The sequence below is a fragment of the Malaclemys terrapin genome, chromosome 4 (assembly GCF_027887155.1).
Source record: "Malaclemys terrapin pileata isolate rMalTer1 chromosome 4, rMalTer1.hap1, whole genome shotgun sequence".
NCBI classification, from domain to species: Eukaryota; Metazoa; Chordata; order Testudines; family Emydidae; genus Malaclemys; species Malaclemys terrapin.
Window position 1 is genome coordinate 134,282,365 of NC_071508.1, and position 24,285 is coordinate 134,306,649.

The 24,285-nt window shown below is 39.9% G+C and overlaps 1 protein-coding gene across 2 annotated transcripts in view; it reads left to right on the forward strand.

Moving 5' to 3' along the window:
* The window catches only part of KIF26A (kinesin family member 26A), a 130,303-nt gene that overhangs the window by 100,532 nt on the left and 5,486 nt on the right, over positions 1-24,285 (forward strand). The window contains exons 1-8 of one of the 2 annotated variants that reach the window (XM_054028428.1): positions 7,410-7,454; positions 12,850-13,059; positions 14,999-15,092; positions 15,569-15,831; positions 16,071-16,254; positions 16,561-16,720; positions 18,971-19,133; positions 19,745-23,132. In XM_054028428.1, the coding sequence (XP_053884403.1) occupies positions 7,449-7,454; positions 12,850-13,059; positions 14,999-15,092; positions 15,569-15,831; positions 16,071-16,254; positions 16,561-16,720; positions 18,971-19,133; positions 19,745-23,132 (4,468 nt within the window). In that variant the 5' untranslated portion in view covers positions 7,410-7,448. Of the gene's footprint in view, positions 1-7,409; positions 7,455-12,849; positions 13,060-14,998; positions 15,093-15,568; positions 15,832-16,070; positions 16,255-16,560; positions 16,721-18,970; positions 19,134-19,744; positions 23,133-24,285 lie in introns of those variants that run through there. The other variant, XM_054028426.1, reaches the window with a different exon arrangement.

Below are 24,285 nucleotides of genomic sequence, written 5' to 3' on the forward strand. Positions count from 1 at the left end.
ACCATGCCTGACCTTGCTATAGCTAATGAGTTCAGGCGAGACCACAGTTCAAGGTGTTGCTACTGTGATGCCGTCTTAGCATTCACCGTGAGAGCTGCAGTGTAAGAAATGCTGTTGACTATAATTTACGAAGAAACACTTTAATAATTACAAAACATATCTGCTTCTTTGCTGCAGACACTCAGAAGAATCAGCTGCTTTGGTCTTATGAACAGCATGGAATCTAAACATATGTTCTTCAGTGAATCAAGCACATAATAATTAAATGACGGTCATTCATTGTATTTTTTGCTTAGTATTTTTTTCCTGGTGAGATACTTCTGATAACGGACAGAAAGAACTAAAGAAACATATTACAAGTTGCAAGAATTTCTGCCCCCCCAAGTGTATGTATCTCTAAATTATCTGGTCAGATGAAATTTAGCTCTGTGATTGAGCTAGGAGAAAGGTTAGCTTTTTAAACTTCAAAACTGTAGGGGGTTGCAGGAGTACTGGAAAGGTAGTAATGGTTCACATTAGCATATTTACCACTGTTACAGCAAAATGTACTGTACCCCAAGATGGTTAAAAAAATTTTTTAAATAGATAATTTAATATCAACATCTGGACTTTAAATTCCTTGTTTGATTGTGTATTTCCAAAACTGACCCATATTTTATGTCATGCCTAGCATGGAAAATCCCTGGTGGCTGAGGCCTCAATTCAGCAAAGTGCTTAAGCATGTACTTATCTTTAAGTGGGTGCTTAAGTCCCATTCATTGGCTTCAAAGTTAAGCTTGTGTTTATGTGTAATCATGAATAGGGGTGCTTCCTGAATTGGGGCTTCAGTCAGTGGGACTTAAGCAGCGACTTAAATTAAGCACATGCTTAAGTGTTTTGCTTAATGAAAGCTTGAATGTCTATCTTAGGTTTTTCTATACTGACTGTCGTATTGTAGAATCTAACTGCTTGGGCCCATCATTCATGACTGAGCAGGGTCCTTTTGCTGGTTGGCTTGATGGAGTTTCTGGAGAGGGGGAGAGGTTCCCCAAACCTTGGAAGCTCAGCAAAACCACTGATCTTATGTGAGCATGTGTGTGTGGAGAATTAGGTGAGAAGCCCAGCGTGCTGAGTAAGCTGTGTTAGCCCAGTTTAGGTGCAGAATGAGAGGCAGCTGTTGAGAATTTGGCCTAAAGGTTGAAATTTTCTTTCAGCCCAACTACATTGCTCCTATTCACATGAGTGGGAGTTCTGCTATGGGCTGATGGCAATATGTGGGCTTTGTGTGGATTGAATATAGTACTACTTGTAAATTATTTATTAAAGCAAATTTCAAATACTTTAAAAAGCATTTTAATTTCTGTTTTGTCTTCATTGTCTCCAGTGTTCTCTAAGGGGAAACCAGCCCAGATACAGAGACACGTGCTAGCTCTGCTCAGCCTAGCCCACTATTAATAGCCGTGCAGACTTTGTGGTACAGGCAGTGACGTGGGCCAGCTGCCTGAGTACAAGCCCGACGCACTGGCAGCTAGCCTGTGCTGCTGTCCATGCCGCAACAGCCATACTTCTCTTTTTAAAGCGCTATGTTGAGCAGAGAGAGCGCGTGTCTGTCTACCCAGTCCGGGAGGCACTCCCCTGGCTGCAGCATAGACATTGCCTTAGGAGCATCTTTTGTTCCATTCCAAAACCATCTATTCTCCCTGTTCATCGGCCTTTCAGCTGGAGCATGTGAATCTGCCCCAGAATGCAAATCCCTGATTTTACATCTAAGTCTTTTGTTTAGAGATAGATGGCCCAATATGTTTCTGTACTACAGTGTAAAATTTTACACATTGCCATAGGTGCTAACAAGTGGCTTGAATTTTCAATAATGTCAGGTGGAGGAAAAGTTTAAACTTTCTTAAGTTATAACGGAAGGGTTTCCTTGGGACCTATGTTTAGTATAATAAGCAATCATCTACTCCTCCCAGGCACAAAAAATCCCATTGCAAATGGCATACTGTATTCTGAACAGAACTTCATTCACTACTGAAAAATGTTATGTAGCAAATTATATATCTTACCCATGAATCTGCCTGAAAACACCAGAGTCCAAATCATTTAGTTGAATCCTGCTTAAAAGGCAATGATCCTATGCAGTATGATTCTTTTAACTGAATCATTTTTGTGGTCTCACTGGGTGTTATTAAATTTAATGTCAGAATAGTGGGAAAGATGTCTGAAAGCCATTTAATATTGTCACTGGAAAGAAGTTAGATTATGCTCAATTTCTGACATTAATGTGCTACTTAAGATAATTTATCATATTGTGGTATTAAAAAGACATCCTTTTTACAGTGGCTGCTGCATAGCATTCTAATTTGTTATTTTTCTTTAGTGTGGTAGGCAGCCTTTTTCATGCAAAATGTTTTTTCCGGGGTTCTGTTCAACACACTCTTTATAATACTGCATCACTTACAAGAGCAACTTTAAGTGCTTGTCTCTTCCAAAGATCTTGTCAATTTTTTTATGTTAGAATGACAGAATCCTTCTATATGAGACAATTGATGTGGAGCATTAAGAGGGAGAATTTGAATTCCCAAACTGGTGTCTTGGAAAGGCATATTCATATTTTCCTTCATTTTTTATTTGCTTTAGACATTTACTTTCATTTATATTTTTTCTGAACCTATAGTCAAGGTACCTCTAACATGATTTATTGATGATGTAGACTTTTCTTAAGTGTACAGTATACAGTATTCACTTGTTCTTACGATAGGTGGATGATGAATAACAAATAGGTACTTAATTTTGCCATCTTTATTGCTGCTTGTTCCTAATGACTAAAGTGTTATTTCCAATATACATCATACGTCTTACTAAAAAGTCTTCAGTCTATGTATGCAATTTTGTAGAACCCATGACATACAGATCCCTGCTGAAGGAACATATTAAACACAATGCAGAAATGTATATAAAAATACACTTCTTTCTTTTTTCCCATGTTTAAAAATGGAATAGTTTTGTGTAGTATCATCTGGGAATATAGAATCAATTCTTGCTTAATAGAGGCCATTTTCTAAGGAGTACAATATAGAAGTGCTTTTTTAGGTTCTCCCAAGGGAGCTAAATAGTTTATGCTAGCATAGCAGTTTTGCATATAAATTTGCTATATAATGGTAGTGGCAGTATATGAAAGGCTTGTAAGAACTACCCACAGTAAACCAATTTTGTAAGGGTTGTATATCTGTCAGTTACAATTAAATCCATGAAAAATATTGGCTCTGAACTAAGACTTTTGTAATTTCATTTACACAGTAGTTGAGAAATAAGCAATTTCATTGGAAAATGGCCAGTAATGAATTCTGTGTAATTTCTTGGTGAGAAATCTTAATTCAGAATGGTGTATATATAAATAACTTCATTCTATTAATTTGCTATAACCCACCATTCTGAAAACATTGAACAAATTAACTTCCTTTTCTGGACAGTGCCTGTTATGAATGCAAGTTCTCAGGGAATATATATTGACTGTTCAAATATGGTATAATGATGTTTATTGCTAAAGACCAAATTGCTTGTTCATTTTAAGGATTATGATACCGTGATCATGCCGCGCATCACCAAAATTTCTAGAATAGATTCCAGTCTAATGCCAGTATAATTCCTGAAATATAGACCAATAAAATGTTCAAAGCTCATTTTAATAGCCAGGGCTGGAACTGCAAACTCATATACCAAAATGTTATAATTCTTTTTAGCATATGCTTCTTTGTTTTTCCTTCTTGTTTTGTTTAATTTTAAACTCAACATCTCTGTAGGCTCCAGTCCAACTAAGCACTGAAGCACATGCATAACTTTAAACATGTGAATATGGTAGATCCATTGACTTCAAAGGGATTATGCACATGTTTAAAGTTATGCATGTGCTTAAATATTTTGCTGAATCGGAGTCTTAATTCCCTTTGTATTCACATTACCAATGAACAAACTGGTTATTCAGAGAATTAATGTTGTTTTTCCTTGTACATCGCCCTAAGGTTAAACGCGTGAAATATTTGGTACCTCTTACTGGTCATCTGGAAAAATAATGGCGTCGTTCTCTCCTGACTTGTATATTTTGTAGTCATTGCCTAAGGACACACTTGAAGTCTGTGGCAGACCTGGAAATGGAGTCCAGCATTCCTAGTTCTGTGTCTTAGCCATGATGCCGTCTTTCCTCCCTCTTTGATTTCAGTTCAGCCTTGCCATCTTGCTTGATCATGTGGCACAGTTCAGTGGGGTCATGAATATCTTCTTCCTCTGCTCTTTCCTATCTGTCCAATAGATCCTTTTTCATGACTGGCAGTGGGTAATTCTCTTCTATTCAATCTGTCTGTTACAATGCTCTTTAGGATTGTGTTATTGGCTCTGTTATCTCTTCCATCCCAGTTGGCACCTTTCTTTCTGAATTCACCTTTGGACATCACTTCTATTGGGATGAGAATGCCTGCACTGATGCATCTTCATCCTCGATTTCTACCAGCTTCATATCTCGTCAGCATATGGCTTTGAGCTATCTTCCTTCAACTTAGAATATCCAAAATATATACCCTACTGATTGCTAAGATGAGCAGCCTCAGACAAAACTCCATCTCAACCCAGGGCACCAATCTCATATTCACTCCTACTTTCAGAAACCCTAGAGCTTTAACTTGACTTTTTCTTTCTTCTATGCCTGTTAATCTGCTACTGCCACGTAGAAATATTTCCCATGTTCAACACCGTCTTGACCACTCTTACCCACCATTCCTTTGTCTCAGTTGCTGTATTTCCTTTCTTTTGTGTCCTGCCTAACTTCCAGCTCCAGTCTGTTTCAAACACAAAGGAAAGCCCGGAAGTCAGAACACTGCCTTAGAGTTCTTTCTTGGATCCCTGTGCATTCTGGAATCAAGTACAGACTCTCCCTGATAAGCTTCAGGACACTTCATTGAATTGTCCCACTGCATGTGTTCAACCACATTGCTTCTATTTTCCAGCCCACTCTTTGGGTTTCTTGAATGTGGGGCTTTTTTCTGCTCCTCTTCCCTGTCTCTCCTCAAGCAGGTGGCAGATTCCTTTCCCTCTACACTTGAAAGAACCAACCTGACTTTCTTTGGAAACTGCCTCAAGACTCAGTTTTGCCCTCTGGTCTAAGACTCATAACTCTCCTCCTGCCATAAAACAAACAAATCACACTCCCAGAACCTCCCTAATTCCCCATGTGTAACTGTTCTCTACATAACGTGACCTTGGTATCCTATTTCACACTGTGGGTTCAGTCATGCCATTGAGGCACAGACCTGCATTGAGAACTATGCATAGCTACACAAAGTTCCCTCAGGCACTCCTCAGCATAGAGCAGGAACAGAGGAGTAGATGGGGCCCTACCTGGCCCTGTATCCGCGGATTAATGATTAACCTGTGGATATGACCTACTCTTTAGAAAATGGCCCATACTGCAAAACTCAGGGATGTTTTGGATTCCTAGTTTTGGTTCAGAACTGTAAAATATGAATCTCGTTCTGATCCACTCAAAGTTCAAGAATGTTCAGATCTAAAGTTTTGGTTCAGGCGTCTCTCTCCCAAAAGCATCAACAACATTTGGGTGTAGTGTCTATAACCATTCAAATGTGTTCATATGAAAGGCAGTATATCAGGCTATACGAGAGCTAGCATTGTCATCTACACGGGTGGGTTGTTTCTTTCTAACTCTATGGAGCTTGAATATTGAGCCGCTGTCAGCCTTTGTCTACTTACAAGTCTCCCTTAAATCTGTTGCTGTACATGCATAAAACAGCCTTTTAAACATTTTTTTTGCACACTTCAGCATCCTTCCACTTTATTTGCCCTTACGTGGTAGAAGTGAGTGAATTTCAGCTTGCAGATGTTTGCTTTGATAACCTTTCTTTTCCCTGTCTCCTACAGTAGGCTGACAAATAGATAAATGTTAAGGAAAAAAAAACAAATCCCTGATTACCGTGAATCCTTCTCCCACCCCAGCCACTGACATTTACAGTCCCGCCCATCATCGTGCATGGGGCAGTCAGACCCTGACCTCATGCCACCCATTTCCAGGGCTTTCCAATTTATTTATTTATTTATTTGTTAAATTCTTCATCTCCTGTGGCATATTCAGGATATGTTTATCATCTTCTTTTCCCAAACACTTTTGATTTTAATAGGATTTCCTTCAGCGATTCTGCTGACCTGATTCCCGCAGAAACATGAATTTGGAAAGTTCAGCAGTTTTAATATTAACCCATGGTGTTCAAAACCTACGAGATCAGAGCCAGTTCATTAACAAGATACTTGACTGATTTGCATGATACAGAAGGCTTCATGCTTAAAGAAAAATATGAGTTGTTATGTGGATGTGTAGTGGTGTTTTATGTGTGTATTTTATTTTAGGGTTGTTTGTAGAAATCAAATGAAGGTACAACCCCCACCCCCTCCCAATTCTTATTCCTCGTGCAATCATTGCAACTGGCCACATAGCCAATACTGACACCATCTCTCTCTAGATTTATATTTGTATCCAATTTATAACTTTTTTTCCTACTCCGTGACACTGAAGAGAACAGTTAAATGTGATATGCCATACTTTTTATAAAGAGGAAGAAAGGAAAAGAGAAAGAAAGGAAGCCACTAGAAACGTTAAAACCTCAGCAGTATTACCATATGAGTGAAAATGTCAACATATGCTTCATTTAAAGGAATATAAAGTTGGCAAAATCACAGATTGTTCTGTGTGTTCCCTATAGGGTAGGCTCTGAAACTGGAGCAACCTTTGTCTGCTGTTTGTGTGGTCATTGTGAGTACTGCAAGGGAGTGGAGTGTAAAATAGTTTTTTATGGGAATAAATTAGCATTCCCACATTATTTTTATTGTCCTCATCTTTGCTCAGGGGCTTGGCTCTCTCTCCTTGTTTGAGCCACTTTCTGAGGCCTGAAATGGGTTTCTGGAGCCAATATATCTTGTCTTGTGTGTTTGTCTCTTCTGCTTTTTTCTCTGTCTGTTGTTGTCTCTCCTTTTGTCTCTTCTTTTCTCTTTCAGACCAACTTCCTTCCCTTCCTACTTGTTCCCGCTATCCCATTTCTAGACTCACTGACTCTCTCATATTTTTACTATTCCATCCAGTGTGCTACTAGTAGTTAATATCTTTATAGCTAGACGAGAGCCCATTATAGCCTCTATAGTGTACATCTAGGGTGTAATTCCAGAGCCTGAAATGAATGCTGGTGCACTTGACTCTAGTTAGTTTTAAATTAACTCACCTACTTGTTTGGTATGCAAGTCACTGCTGCACCAAGGTAGCATTAAATCACCGCTCTTGTGAAAATATTTAATTTTGTAAGTGAATAAATGCATTTGACTGTATTGCAGGTATGATTGCTCCATTTCTACATTTGCTCAGCCATCAGTGTGCATAACCAGGATTGCCCATTTATGGACTAAGGGATTAATGAATTATGAAAGTATGTATCTTGTGCTGAAAGATGGTACATCACATTTTTCCTAGTTAAAATTGCTGTATTTGTGCAGTTGCTTTCAAACTTCTGGTTTGTTTATGCATTTGCTTTACTTTTCTGGGTGGTGATGGCCTCAGGTACTGAAATGTGGATTTCTCCTTCACTCCAGTTGATTGGGCAGGCTATGACCTCATGATGTCATGTTTAGCTCTGAGGCAATGAACTTGGGTTGTCAGGGTATCATCCACTCTTCTACTTATGGGTCAAAATGTTTTTTGTGGCCGCCAAGCTCCTTCTTCCTGTGTTATTTTCTTTAATCCTCCCCACTCAATGCCCTCACGTCTAGATGACTCTCTTTCCACTGGAAGTGGCTCTCTCCAGAGCACAGCATGCTGTTCCCAGGAGAGTCAGAGGGGGGGTCACACAAGAGAGATTCAATGGACTTAATCCTTACAGCAAGGAGTATGCTGCCTTTCTAGTGCTCCTAGATCTTGCATGTCATAAACTCATATTCCTACACAATAAAGAATTGTACTTTAGGTAGACCAGTAATTGTGAACCTCTGGGTTGCAATATGCCTGTGAATGACCACACAGGTCTCTAGGTGGGTTGACATAAACCTGCTCCTGACCTTCAGTCCCTTGAATCTGGGCCTGAGATGTTATATGAAACCATGTAACATTGTGCTGATTCTCATTGTGCCTCCTGTTATTCTACATGGCCCTTATCACTGCAGTATCTGAGCTCCAGGAAAATGGGCACAAAGAATACCTGAGCGGCATCTCAGGAGGAACAGTCTGTGAGAAGTTGAATGTGGGGATGCTGGAGGACTCTTATGCTAGGCAGTCAGGATAGCATTATTTTCCTTTGTTTCTAATATCGTATTCCTCTTCCTCCTTAAGCCACATCTGTATCATAGCACAACCCTTGCAGCTGAGAATATGGACCTTGTCACACAAGGTGGGTCCTAAACTAGAGGACATGGAGAAAGTTACATGTAGCAACAAAGTGTTCTGTGATGTTCCCAGAAACACATGCCTGCATCCAAGATTAGCCATGAACCCCTGCCTCCCATGTGACTGGTCCATTACTATTGCAGTCCTTGCTCATGCTGGCGAGTGTTTACATGAGCAACTCTCTTCTACTCCCCAGTGAAGTTAATGGGCTCACCCACATGAGTAAGAGTTACACAGTCTAGCCCTACATTTTCAGGTGTATGGTCTTTCAACAGTGATGGGAAAGACATAGCTGGAGTAAAGCATAGCTGAAGTAGACAATCACATTAGCTGTCACTTGGATTCAGATGTACCTGGGAATAGGAAAATGTGGTTAATCTGAAGTCAATAGTTTTCTGCACACACACACACACACAAACCCAGTTGTTACAGACAAAACACTAAAAAAGAGGGCACCTTCCCCCTCAAATTCTCTTGAAAGTTTAATTTCACTTTAAAAATGAACATGACCCCGGAGGCCAGATAGACGTAGAATCTGATCCATTATGGTGAGAGATTTCAGTATCCTCTGGCTCCAGAGAGATGGACTTGAAAGGCTGACTTGATGCATGTAGCTTTTTCTGAGGGTGAAACTGTTTGTTTAGGGACTAACCATGCTACTACTGAAGGGAACTTGCTGCTGAGGTCATGAGCAAACCAATTTTCCTTTTATACCAGCGCCTCCTGTGCTAATCTAATAATAGGTCTACGAGAGAAAGGAAAGTACAGTTTATAGATGCATTTTGAAAACAGCATACATTTTAAAGTTCATTTTAATCAAGTGATTTTGAAGTGTGGTGGTTTTGGTTTGGGTTTTTTTTTTTTTTTTTTTTTTCCCCATCAAGAAGGTTATTTACTGAACATCTTGGTGATATGTCAAGGTTGAGGGAAGCACTCTAGCACACAAAGCTAGCTTCATGCAGCTTTTATGGGGAATCAGCCTTGAAGCTGTCACCTGTAATGCACTTTCCCTTTTGAAGCAGCTGTTTCATTTATTTTAAGGTTCGCTTATTTTCTAGGACTGTCTTTTCATATTCAGATCAGTACCAAAGAGAGAAGAAAGCAAAGCATTGAGATCAGGAGACCACTTACCAGGGCTAACGTGTTTGGAGGATGCAATATTCCCCTCCATGAAGCCTCGTGTAATGTTCAATTGAAGGGCCTATAAATAGGGTGTTGGGGGTTTTTTTTGTTTTTTTTTTTTAATCTCTTCGTTCCTTTGGAGAAATAGGGGAAAGTTTTCAGGGCTAACTTTTGAAAAATATTTCCTGTGATGCCAAAAATTGATATTAACACCCCTGTTTGAGTGTACAGGGGTGCCTCATGCAATTTAGCGTTCTGAACTGATTGTGCTATGCAAAACAAAACTGCACGGCAGGGCATCTAAACGCAACTTCCAAAATACTTTAGCCACAGTTAATAAGGACACAGGCCCTATTCAGTGGGATACTTAGGGATGTGTCTAACCAAGTCTGTCATTAATCCCATGGGTTTGGATTACCTGTCTACACCTCATAGGGGACATATCCCTCCTCCCTCCTGTCCTTGCACTGCAATCCTAAATAATGGCACAACCTGCGCAGTTCTCCTGCATATTGGGTGCTTTTCTATGCTGCAATCCATACTGAAGCTCTGGACTGCCCCCAGCACAAATGAGTGTCTTAAAGGCATAATCCGGCCCTTGTGTTTTGTTTCAGCATCAATTGAAATAACCTTGGAATGGCAGTTCATTTTCTTTTTGGCTGTTATTTCTTTGAATGAAAGGGGAAAGGGCTGGGGTTAACTGCTGTTTACACAGAACAAATGTAATAATAAGAGCCGAAAACTACAAAAAAAAAAAAAAAAAAAAAAAAAAAAAAAAAAAGAAAAGACAAAAAGAACCTATGCTAATTTTATAAATCAACATAATTTGTTAACATTATTAGAACACCATGGTTGTAATAAACTAGTGTTGGAAAACCTGGAAATGCAAAGCTAAGGTTAAAGTCAACAAACAATTGTCGAACGTTAGAAATATCCCCAGTCAGAGTTCCACAAGTTTGACTTTCTTTCCCCACCCACCATTCAAAGCTGTCCTGGTGTTCTATCGGAGTCAAATCAGCAGGTTACAAGTGTGTGCTATATTTGGCTTGGTATGTATTTTGGATGGTTGATCAGGTAGATATTTCGGCTCTTTGATTCATAGTGGAATGGTTGCTAACAGACTGTTATACCTGGACTCTGTATGGATAATTAAAAGGAGAAGTGTTTGGTTTTTGTTTACTGTCAATGGGTGTTTTGAAGTGGAGCAGGCTCAGGATTTATGCCCATTGTACAACTGGGCACCTGGGGACAGATGCTCAGATGGTGAAAATTGTCCTAGCTCCATTGGCTTCAATGGCATTATGACAATTTACACCGGTTCAGGATCTGTTCCATAGTGTAGAATTAAACGCTGACCAGCAGTGTTATCTCATACACGGCAGGATTTTCCTGTACTTGGATTAGGACATAACACTACCATTCTGCTTATAATTTAAACATGTCACACAATGTACATAGAGTCCCACTGGTGGAGCATGTCACTTCTCTAAGTTTGAATCTGCTAGACAGTGGCGCACTGAAGATCTAGGGCCTGCTGCCCTGCATCTTGTGTAGTCATTTATACCTGTTCAAAGTGCATGTAAAAGACCATCAGAGCAGAATGGTAAAGTTTCACGTCTACTTTGGACTGGCATTGGGCAGCAGAACATTGGGACCCTGGTGTTTCATACTAAGACTGGGCTTATCAAGGAGCCTAATGGAGTTAAGTGTTCAGCTGCCACTGAAGTTCAATGGGATTTGGGCACTTAACTCCCTTAGTTGCTTTCGAACATTGCAACCTAAGTGTCTGAGTTGTCTTGACTAAAAATACACTCCACCCTTAGAATGTTGCATATAGGAGCCAAGCATTTATAGCATTAGAAAATATCCTTTTAGTGGGTTGGTTTCAAGGTTTGGAGCTTTGAAATTTTTTTCTTTTTCCTTCCTTCCTTCCTTTGATGCCTTTGGCTCAAAAGTGGTCCTAGCTGTGCTGCGACAATAACCCTGCCGGCTGCCAGTGAAGACCTTAGCAATGAGTTATAGCTGCGAAAGGCATCTGGCCATGTGGGTTACAGCAACAGCACTTTTGTATTGGAGGAATTGGACTTAAGATATGTCAGTGGTTAGAAGGAGAGAAAGTGAGAACTTCCAGGACTTCTTTCATACAACATTCTGTTTCATTCTTGGTTTATTCAAACAGCGGTTCAGGAAGGATTTGTTAATACATCAGGTCACAAAGTCTGTGAACATTAAGGTCCTGATTTACAAAAGGATCTTGCCACATTCTCCTTTTCTGTGGACACAGTTTTTCTTCGAGCATTGATTGTGCCTGCAAATCAGGGATATATATATGTGTGTGTGTGTGTGTGTGTGTAGTACATAGGTTTGATGATGACATTTTCATGCTCTCTCTTTATGGATTCTGGAGTGACTCTGAAGTCCAAAGCGTGACACACATGCAGATCGGGCAGACAAATTGGTGACCATCTTGGTCGCTATAGCAGTAGTATGATGCTTTTCCCTTGCAGCTAACAATCGATTATTTCTGTCCTCTTCAAAGGCTTGAAAAGCTCTGAGTGCTGTGTGTTGCCATGCTGATCTATTTAATGCAGCCTTCTCAAGATCATCTGGTTTTATTGCACTGAAGTGTGTGCTGTTTTTGATGCTGTCCTTGTAGTACTTTCTGGGGTGGTCTTGATTCCGATGTCCTTGTGCCAATTCTCCATAGAACGATATTCAGGCATCCTAATGATGTGTCTAACCCAGCACAGTTGGGCTTTTATCAGCATGGCCTCAATGCTTATGGCATTTGACTTTTGGAGAACCTCCAGGTTGGTAATTTTGTCCTGCCAGTGGATCCCCATAATGGTGCGCAGAGACCACATATGGAAGGCCTCTAGCTGTTTGATATTCCATTTGTATGGTGTCCAGGTCTCACAGCTGTAGAGGAGAGATGTGAGCACAAAAGCATTCCAAAGTTTTATTTTTGTTGAGAGTAATATTTTGTGGGATTTCAGGACTTTTTTACATAGCTTTCCTAATGACTGAGAAGCTTTCTGTATCCTGTTCGTGATCTCTTTGTCAGGAGATCCATCATTAGACATCTATTTGGTAAAGTTGAAAATGCACTCTTTTAAAATAAAGTCATTGCAGGCACAAGAGTGGAAGCCAGTGCTGAAAATCTGGCTGTAACTATATGGAGAAGTCATTCTTAGTCACAGAACTGTTAAAAATGTACAAGTTTTGGGAGCAGGGAACAGTTTGGGGGATGGGATACTATGCAATTATTTACATTAGCTGTAAGTAGGAACTAAAGCTGTCATTTCCCTTGTAACTACTTGCAGGTGAAGGTGATGGTGAGAATTTGTCCCTCTCAAGGACCACATGACACGTCCGAATCCATGTCTTTTCTAAAGGTAGATCCACGAAAAAAGCAAATCACTCTTTACGATCCATCTGCAAGTGGACCATCCAACTTAGGTCACAGGAGAGGAACTGTTGCTGTCCCAAAGATGTTTGCCTTTGATGCAGTATTCCCTCAGGATGCTTCTCAGGTACTGGAGATAAGCATATAACTCTAACAATTCTTCCCATGGGCACACCATTTAATTCATGTAAGAGTTCCTTATTGCTTCTGGGGAATTTTGTGTGAAGGAGTTAGTATAATTCCTTGGAAAACATGGTAATTAATAGACAGTGGGTAAACTCTCACACTGTTTCAATTTAGCCCAGAAGTGAAGCTATATCCAGGGAGATAAATGTGCTGAATGAATACTTTCCCTGTATTTTTAGTGCTGCTTAAAGGCACAGTTGACTTGAAATTTACATTTTTAACTGACTATGTTGTAACCCCTTTTAAATCAACAGGATTAGGAGTTCAACCCCATTGACTTCAGTGCTTTGCTACCTAGGGTCAGATTTAAGCATGTGCCTAAAGTTTAGTGCTTTGCTGAGTTGGGACAATGGTTACAACTAACCCCATAAGATTACTATAATTGAAAGAGAGCAGGGAAGAGTTTTATTTTTCTTTCCTTTTTCAGTTTTACATTTCACATTTGACATCACTTCCTGACTAGTCAGTTTCACTGTTTTGTTGATCCTGCATGCCCTTCTCCAGGCCCTGCAAGGATTGTGCTTATGCACAAAAACAGCAGTAGAGCTGAAACTGAACAGGCAGCAGGCAGACGTGGGCAGAAGGAAAGGGGATATATTTGGCGAGATTGTAGTCAAGACTACCCCAATGGGAGCAGAAAAAACACGTATAGCAGCTTTAAAACAAAGGATTAAAAAAAAAAATCTGGACATAGACCAACCTTTACATAGTTCTCTAGGAGAAAATTCAATTTTATGAAACTCCAAATAATTCATGTTGAGAGTGTCACTTTACAACTTGAATGAACAAGACAAATTTTGTCTAAAAAACATTTTTCATCCTTTTTATCTCCAGTATTGGATAAGTGAATATGCATATTGCGGTCCTAATGTCTGGTAAGTGCAGAGAAAAAGGTGTAACGACTCACTCAAATAGATGCACAGGACAATTGCAAATGCACCTGTAGTGCAGTCCTAGTGACCAGAATAGTCTATTTGTACTGAAAGTTGCAATAATCTGGGCAGGTGGTTGTGCACAGCAGCTGCTGATGGTTTGGGTGCTGCACATGCAGTACGAATAGGAGACGAGGTAACATTTTGGCTTGACTGAAGTCAATGTCAAAACTCCCATTGTCTTTGGGTGGAACAGGATTTCACTGTGATCTCTGGGCCACACTCTTCAACCCTCTCTTGGAGGGCCTCTGAGGTGGCATTTCTCCGCTGTTTCAAGGTGGCTAGAATCAGAGTGGCCAACTTCCACCTGCAATATCATTGCAAGGGCCTGACTTGCTGGCATGTATCTATTTTCATTGTTCACTAGTGTATGGCCTTATATATTTATACCATCAGTTGCTATATTTAATAAATTATGGCATATATTTCAAATCCTTATATACATTGATAAACTGGTTTTAGTACACTTGGGGAATTTAGCGAATTCCCTTTACCAATTATATTATTGTTTCCATAGTAAATGAAAATCAGATACTTAAATATTCTTATTCAGGGGTCTTCAATGCATTTTTCTCCAGTATGAATGGCTTTTTAATTTCTACAAGAACTCTTTGGCTAGCTTCATTTCACTGAAGCGGTTACTATTATTGAAAACCCTTGGCTAAGCTATTATACCAGCAGCAAGCTTGGTTGGATAGTGTTCAATTGCTACATTAGTCATAGAATCGATATTCCAAGGGAATTGGTATAATAGAATAGGAAACTATTTTAGGCTGTTATAGCAGCTTTTATTTTTAAAAAATGGACCATAGTTACTAAAATAGGAGAAATAATGCCATAAAAATGGGCAAAAGGGTTATGCTTCAGAAATATTGAATAATTCTTTTCATATAGGAGAGAAGTAAAGAGTGTATTGTGTAACTTATTTGTCTCCAATTTTTCTTTCAGGCTGAGGTATGCTCTGGAACAGTAGCCGAAGTAATCCAGTCTGTTGTGAATGGTGCAGATGGTTGCATATTTTGCTTTGGTCATGTCAAGCTTGGTGAGCTCCCAAATTCGTTACAGTTAATTACTATGTCAGTCTGGTAATTACATACTGTCAGCTTCTGGAACAATAAATCTGGAGTATACGAATAGATTAGAATTTCTTTTTAATTAGCTTTGCAAACTTATCATGGTTTATTTCTACACTGGGATCTTAAATTCTAATTTGAAAAGGTAAAATGTAACATCAGATTAGCTTATGTAGGAACAAGCTTTTAGAGGCATGTTATGATGAAAAGCAAAAGATCAGAGATACTTTTAAAAATTAATTTGCTTTGGGTTTGAGTTACAAAAATGGCAAAATTAATTGAATAAATACTAACTGATTAATAATTAAATACATACAAATCATTTTTGCGTTTGTTATCCCCAGCTATCTGTACAGCACATGGCATATAATGTAAATTGGCAGCTGCATAAGAAGAAACTGTTTTATGCTTGAAAGATAAGTTTATATTTTCCTTTCCTTTATAGGTAAATCTTATACCATGATCGGCAAAGATAACTCCACACAAAGCCTTGGTATTATCCCCTGTGCAATTTCTTGGCTCTTCAAGTTAATCAATGAACGCAAAGAAAAAACTGGGACTCGTTTCTCTATTAGAGTATCTGCTGTGGAGATCAGTGGCAAAGATGAAAACCTTAAGGACTTGTTAGCTGAAGTAGCCACTGGCAGCCTTCAGGATGGTCAGTCTCCAGGGGTTTATTTGAGAGAGGATCCGATATGTGGAACCCAGGTATAATGGATATCGCAACATAGGCTTTTGAGCCTGACTTTCCTCTGCTTTTTATTTCCTTTTATCTGACAATGATGATGACAATTTTTAAGATGGTAAATTTTTTTATTGTCTTTAATATATAATCTCCACTCCCATGGCGTACATATTTGTTTCTCTTATCGCCCTAGAGACTTGGTATGATCAGCAAAAAACATTCACCCCTGCCTTAATTAGTCATTTTCTTGTTTATATTCAAGCTTCAAAACCAAAGTGAGCTTAGGGCCCCGACAGCCGAGAAAGCTGCCTTTTTCCTTGATGCTGCAATTGCTGCGAGAAGTACCAGTAAACCCGAGTGCGATGAAGAAGACAGGAGGAATTCACATATGCTCTTCACTCTTCACATTTACCAGTATCGCATGGAGAAGAGTGGCAAAGGAGGAAGTAAGATCAGTCACTCCAAATTCGATTTATTCATTTAGTTTTAAATTAATACTTTTAAATTTAGATTCAAAATAATATGCAGTATACTAAAAAAGCCCCCCAAGCAGTCGAGAACGGACACAAACTGTGGTAGATGTGGCTAATAGCGTCTTTGTTCAATTCGCATGTAGCCCCATTAATATTTAATTCAGGCATTACCCCATGCTGCATTCATTATTTCTGTCATTTGAATAAATTCTGCATAGCTAATCTGGTGTGAGTCCTTTCGCTCAGGTGAATGTGTGTATAAATGTTGTTTTGTTTTAGTGTCCGGAGGACGGAGCCGTTTGCATCTCATTGATCTAGGAAGCTGTGAAAAAGTGCTGAGCAAGAGCCGAGATGGTGGAGGTTCCCTGTGCCTGTCTCTGTCTGCCCTGGGCAATGTAATTTTGGCCTTAATTAATGGTGCTAAACATGTACCCTACAAGTAAGTACATTGCTGTGTACATTGCCTTAAATATAGCTAGTTTTATCTTGCAAATAAATTATATCAATGGCCTGCTAATATATTGCACTCATGTCAATGGATGTTTTGGCTGTCACATATATGGCAACATATATCTGGCCTCCAGTGCAGTTTTTATGACATTTATGTTCATGTAATATATTTTAGAGTCCCATAATGTGTTATTGGTATGCATAGCGGTCTGAAAAATCATATGCATTGTGGCATATACCTAAGTTGGATGAAGGGTGCGTGTCCACTTTGAAAAAATTGCAGAAATATTTTTCTTTCTTTCTGAAATGTTGAAACTTTGAAAAATTTTGGCCAGTTTGTTGAAAACCAGGGGACATTTTATTTCCCTGGGTTCCCCCCGCCCCAAATTTAGAAGTCTTGTTGAAATTTCAAGACATATCAACCAGCTTTACTGTACATATAACAGAAGGGGGAGGATTGTATCAGTAGTGCTATAAATAATCTGCCCTGTTCAGCAGGTTGCACATATGTGTGTTTCCAATAAAAACTGTGCATTTAAATAGATTTAGGACCATATTCTGTTCCTGTGTGGAAAAGGGAATGGTAACTTGACAAAAGTGGGCATCAATGTGTGCTTTCTAGAGTGTATCTGGCAGTACTGTCATGGCGAGGAAATACATTCATATCTGCAGGGGGCCCAGTCTGAAGAGGACATCCCTGCCACAGACAGCACTGGTAGAATTTGGCCTTTCATACCAGAGTTTAATTGCTGCTTGCTAAGATGAGTTGTAAGTTAGTGCCTCATTTATTTCTCATGTCATTTCACATATTTATCCAGTGCGGAATATGAAGCAGGTGCTCTTTCATTTTGTATTAGATGAAAGCAAGTGTTTTTCTTAGGCCAGTTGCCAGCTGAATGAATGGACTAGAATAGTGAATGGCCAGATCCTCGGGACCAAGCCCTTTGCCACCTAGCCCAGCTCAGTGAGCAAAAACGTAAAGATGACTCCTAAATACAGGCCACCCGGTGCCGGGCCAGTTCTGAGGAGCAACCTAGAGCAGCCTCAGGAGTGTTCTAAGTTGTGCCAGTTGCATACAGCCCCTAAGTAGCTTTTCTGGCAACTGTGGCATACAGAGCATAATGACTCCTCAGCTGCACTGGATATGGCTGAAGACCACGTTGGCCATATACCACCTGGTGATTCCCTTTTCCCCAGGAAAATCCTTGGACAGTCAGTGAGGCTAATTTTCCACTGGATTTGTGCTGCCAGAGCAGAATGGGCAGAATGGAAGCCAGGATCTGGCCCTAAATCTTCACCTAAGCCACACAGAAGAACTATAGCAAATGTCATAATTACTTCAGTGTATGAGCATTGTGATATAGCTGTATCCACCCAAAAAGTTGTGCATGTTATGGTATATGCGAGCTTATATCCACATCCATAGCCACAGATCGGGCTATAAAGCATGTATGAGTGTTTGGGTAATCAGACTTTTCAAGTAGGTGGGCATTCAAGGCATCTCTTTTCTCCCCTTGAATAGCGGAACATCCAGTGCACTGCTGCATCAGGCTGTGTAACGTCCAATGGACGGCTGTATTGCCACTTACTAAGGAGAAGCTTTGTGGAACTCTTTCTTCTCCATGCTTCAAATTGTGGATCTAGTGTATGGGCTCCCTCCTCTGTGCACACCAGGAGGAAAAGAAGATTCCTTTGTATCATGCTCTGGGTCAGAATGCCCAGGTCATGGTCTCTTTTAAAATGGCAGAGAAGGAATTAGGTGGGACAGGGCTTAAAAATATCTTTGATGCCTAATAATATATTTGTTAGGGTATTCTTGACTGGGTCTGTTCAGTAATATAAAGTTATTTTATTTCTTGTTACATGAACTGTTCACCTGTAGGTTAAGTACCATGGTGATGGTGCATTCAAAGTACCAGAGATTAGCTCTAATGAGATAAAAAGATAGTGTCTGTAAGCTGTTTCATGATGAACTGCTAGTAAAGTGAATAATTCTTGGACTTGCCCAAATTAACAAAGAACTAAAAATATGCAGGTAGAGGAATAAATTTGGTATCTCTGTGTATATATGCTTAGACACGTTTTAAATATGTACAGATCATGTATATTTCAGATCTACCTATACCATACATACATGTACACTATAAAAATGAAACCATAATACTTGGTGTTTTAGAAAAGTCTGCAAAAGGAACTAGAATTCTTTTAAACCATCTTAGTATTATTATTTATTACATAGGGACAACAAGTTGACTATGTTGCTGAGAGAATCATTTGGGAACATCAACTGTAGAACAACCATGATTGCTCATATTTCTGACTCCCCAGCAAATTATGCAGAAACTCTCATGACAATTCAGCTTGCATCACGAATCCACCGAATGAGAAAGAAGAAATCCAAGGTTGGTGTACAAGCAAGCTGCAATTAATTTAATTGAAAATGAATTCTCTGAACCCCTTGGTGGGGGAATGTGGGACTTCTAAACAATGAGGACTAATACAAAATGCATCAAAGCTTGGTAGAGAAATTGACAAACGTGTTGGCCCAAAGCTGTTGTTATTCCACTTGATTATTAGTCCTGAAACATTTGTGTTTGAATTTTATGCAAACTCACATGCACATACACACAATAGATCAATATTCCTTTGATTTTTATGTGGGATTATTGCAAAAATTCCTTTGATTTTATGTGGGGTTATTGCAAAAGGTTCAACTTGTTTTAATTAAAAAAAAATAAGGAAAGAATGTAAAATGCTAAGATTGAAAGACAACATAATATTTTGATGTTATGAAACTTACCTGTGGTAAACTGGTTAATATAATAATCATATCATGTTTAAAATGTACATAGATAAGTTTTGTTATTTAACTTCATATTGTAAAGGTTTTCCACTAGACACAATTGTGGTTGATGGTGAAAGCAAAGCAGAGTATATAATGACCCTAAGATTTCCTCTCTTATTATAAATACATTTAATATTAATAAAGATTTTCTTTTTTTATAATTAATAGTATGCATCCAGCTCATCTGGAGGAGAAAGTTCATGTGAAGAAGGCCATGTACGAAGACCACCTCACTTGAGACCTTTTCACCCAAGAACTGTAGCACTTGACCCTGATTTTCCTGTATTGAGTATTTCTAGTGATCCTGATTATTCCTCCAGCAGTGAACAATCTTGTGACACCGTCATCTATGTTGGTCCCAATGGTGCAGCTTTGTCTGACAGGGAACTAACAGATAATGAAGGGCCTCCAGAGTTTGTTCCCATAATTCCTTCCCTTAACAAAAAGAGAAGCAAGGACAACTTTTCTATTGCTAGAAGTTCCGACAAGGACCATTTTAAGTGCAACACTTTTGCTGAATTGCAAGAAAGGTTAGAATTCATTGATGGAAGTGAGGAACCTATAAAGTTTGCTTGTGGAGAAACACCTGTTGCATCAAATTGTAGTCCAGTGACAGTGATAGAAAATGTGCAGTCTAAACTGGTAAATGAAAAACCATCTTCTCCATCTGGAGGGTATAAAAAACCTGTTCCACAGGAAACAGTTTCTCCAAAAAAAGGACATAATCTTCATTTCCAGGCTGCTGTGCAAAGGGGTGGCAGTTGTCATGAAAAGAACGCCCCTCACTTCAAAGCGGAACATTCCAAACCGCAAACCAAAGCTGAAGGCAAAAAACTGGGCTCAGCCTCGGATGGCGAGAAAGAGAGAGAGACAATCACAGATTCACTGAAATCATCAAAATATAACCTTACTAGGAGTCAAGAGCAGAGTAAGGCCACAGCTGAACCCGTAGTGAAAGAAAAGTCCTCATATGTGAAGAGACCTTTACCAAGCCCTGCGCCCACACCCCCACAACAGAAAGAGCAGACCCTCAAGTCCAAAGAAGCATGTTCAGAGTTGGACAATAGCAGTGCAATCCGGACTCCTCCTGTGGGAATGAGTAAGCAAATGGCTAGCAAACCTGAGCACAACTTGGTAGGAAGCACATTTCTAGTTGGCAGTAACACCCAGACTCAATCTGGTGCTATCGAGGTACATAGTTTCCACTCAGCGTTCAAAGGTAAATGTTTTGACCGGGATATACTGACCACCACGGTGACTTTGCAGCAGCCTGTGGAGCTGAATGGAGAGGATGAGCTTGTTTTTACAGTGGTAGAGGAACTATCCATCAGTGGAATTTTAGATAATGGAAGGCCTGCCAGTATCATTAGCTTTAACAGCGACTGCTCCCTTCAGGCCCTTGCATCAGGTTCCAGGCCGGTTAGTATTATTAGCAGTATAAATGATGAGTTTGATGCTTATACCTCCCAGGCAAGCTCTACTGGTGTAAATATTGATATTGTTTTGCCCTTTGCCGAGGATCCGTTTTCCAGCAGCAGACGTTCCTCCATCAGTTCTTGGCTTAGTGAAGTTAGCATTTGTACAATTGAAAGTGATGGAGCCCAGTCCAGTGACAGTTTTGTTGCCCAATCATCTTACAACTGTAATAAGTCCAAGGAACCTTTTAACTTGGATTTGCCCAATGTAACCACCCCATTGAAAAGCTCCCTGAATGACAGTGGATTTTGTTTCTCAGAGCTGGAAACTGAGAGTATAAGTTCTAGCAAAATGTCTTCAGGCATCAACAAAAGCCCCCAAACCTCTGAATTAACCAAAGCATCTCAGCTGAAAAGTGCTTTTTGTGTAGCTGATCAGCCCATAAAAGTTAAATCTAGCAACTCTCGAGGTACACCGTTGATAGAAACAATACATTCTAGTCTTCCTAGGAAAACAAAAACTACCTCATCTCCAACCCACAATAATGCCATGGTAAGCTACAGGGAACAGCAGAATCCACACAGTATGTTTGAAGATCCCTGGCTGGTGCGCACAGATAATCACTTGGAAGCGAAAGCTGCAGAATCTCTGCTGTCTCCAAAATCTCACACATTTGGTACTGATAAGCAGCCAACAAAAGCTGCCCAATACTTCAGCAGTGCAACCAAGCCAACTAAGTCACAGACTATGGTTGCATGCTCTCAGAGGGTTGTAGATGGTTGTGAAATGGCTTGCAAATCTTCCAGTGAAGCCACTAAAAAATCTGAAGCAGCAATGAAAATTCCACAGCTTAAGAGAGGAGCCACCACGCTGGGCGTGATGCCAGTAGCACATAGTAATAGTGCTCCATCAGAAGGTGTGACTAGGGGAAGTTCTGAAGCTGCCTTTGCTGTTGGCAGCCTGAAAACCTCCCTGGGAAAGAAGACTCTGCCACAAAAGTCAAGCATGCTACCTAGGCCAAATGGGACCATACCTCCAACACCTCCTGTACGTAAATCAAGCCTAGAACAGAAAAATGTGGTGGTCGCAAATAGTGGAGGCAAAGCTGCAGGCCTGGACTGTCCTAGAGTTGCAACACCAAAAGCTGAGGAAGAGGCAGAATTGCGATCAAAAGCTGGATCTTGGGTTAGTGAAAGTACCAGCTGTAAAACAAGCCTCAAGGGGGACCATTCTTTGCCTAAAATGACTTCAAGCTTAAAGACTAAGGCAGCTAAAAGTGAAGCTGTTCATCGCTATGGGAGTCACATGTCTCTGGAAAGGTCTGATAGTCTGACATCAGTTGGCTCCAAAGCAAACACAACTAGGGAAAATGGCAACGCTAGCATCAACAATGGTAGAACGGGACGATCGGTCCCACGGCTGGGAGTTCCCCCTGTAGCTTCTAACGTGACGTCACCACCATCACATACTGCACCTTTACCCTGTAAAAACAGCCAGGTAAAAAGTACAACTAACCAGAAGGCTCAAGCAAATGGAAACAAAAGCCGCAGCCTTTCTACCAATGGGTCAAAGTCGCTTAGCTCCTCTGTAAAATCACTGACTCAGTCTATTGGAAAAAGCTCTAGCATTCCTCCAAGTGGGAAAACAACCCCCCGATATGTGCAGGGTGTCAACAACAAACCTGGCAGAGGAACTATTATGGGGACAAAGCAAGCAATTAGGGCAGCCAACAGTCGGGTTAATGAACTGGTATCTGGCAGTTCTGTCAAAATGGGGCATTTCAGAGGCTCCACAGACTCTGATAGTGGGAATGACAGTGGTATTAATCTCAGCGATGAAAAATCACAAATTCCAGTGTTGCCATCTCCATACAGCAAGATAACTGCGCCCCGGAGGCCTCAGCGGTATAGCAGTGGGCATGGCAGTGATAATAGTAGTGTTTTAAGTGGAGAACTGCCACCAGCAATGGGAAGGACAGCCCTTTTTTACCACAGTGGTGGCAGCAGTGGCTATGAAAGCATGATTCGCGATAGCGAAGCAACAGGCAGTGCCTCTTCCGCACATGACTCAATGAGTGAAAGTGGAATGTCGTCACCAGGACGCATGAGGAGTTTGAAGTCCCCTAAGAAAAGATCGACAGGTAAAAAATTAACGTAACTGGGGCTTTCATTTTCATCCATCTCAGAAATTCATTGATATTCTCCTCATGTTTTAGGATGTTGAGTTTTTATTATGGTTCTTAAGTAAACTGGTAGGTCACTTAGTTTGAATTTAGATGCCTAGCCACGTTGAAGAGATATATATGGATAAAAGAGGCACTAATTGTAGATTAACACTGTTAATTCATTACAAAATTATAGGCTTTGTAGTTTTTAAATCAAGTTTTAAAGCTAAATTATGAAAGAGATACACTGCTTAGTCTTCTGTTTTGTTCAGAGAGGTGTGATTTCCATTCACTGACGTTTGTCCTAAATCTTCTAAATCCACCACAAAACCAAAGTGATTGGCTGTTTAACAAGGGCTAAATTCCACCACCCTTATTGACCTTCAGTGGCATTTACTTGTTGGCTTCATTGATGCTGCTTGTGTGGGTAAGTGCTACTGAATGAGAGTAACGGCTTCAGAATCATGCTTCTAATGTCCGCGTTTTGGAAATAGTTTTTACTATTCCAGCCAGAAATACCGTGGTCGTTATTGGAGATCCACTGCAATTCATGCAATGATAGCTACTGACTGAAAGGCTGCTCCTGCAACCTTTAACTTCTGGTAGGATTATGTGTGGGAGTAGGGTAGGAAATACTCTCTGAGCCTGGGCTTGCTGAATCTGACACTTCAATTGGAAAGGTGTAATTATTGCAGTCTCTGCAGGTGCACATGATATTCACTTGTGCCAGCACAACTAAATGAGTTAAACTAATGTATATGTTATGGTGCTTTCTGGCAATAAATCAGTTCAGAGACCTTGTGCAACACTTGCAGCAGTTCTCTTTTCATAGCACATCAACCTCTCCTACAAATCAATATTAACAGCTGTGTAAAGTTGCACACGTATTGAGACGGCATTACTCACTGATGGATTTGTATTTGTTTTTGCCCCAGGAAATGCTTATTAGGTCTTTAAAAATGACAAATTATTTCTTTTTCAGCTGAAATTGTCTTCATTGGTAAATTATACCTTACTTTTTGAATGCTTCATACTCTGACACACTAATATATTTTATATATGAAGTGGGACTTCGTAGGAGTTTTATTCAATATCGTACAAACAAGAAAGGTTTGATAGACCCATTATT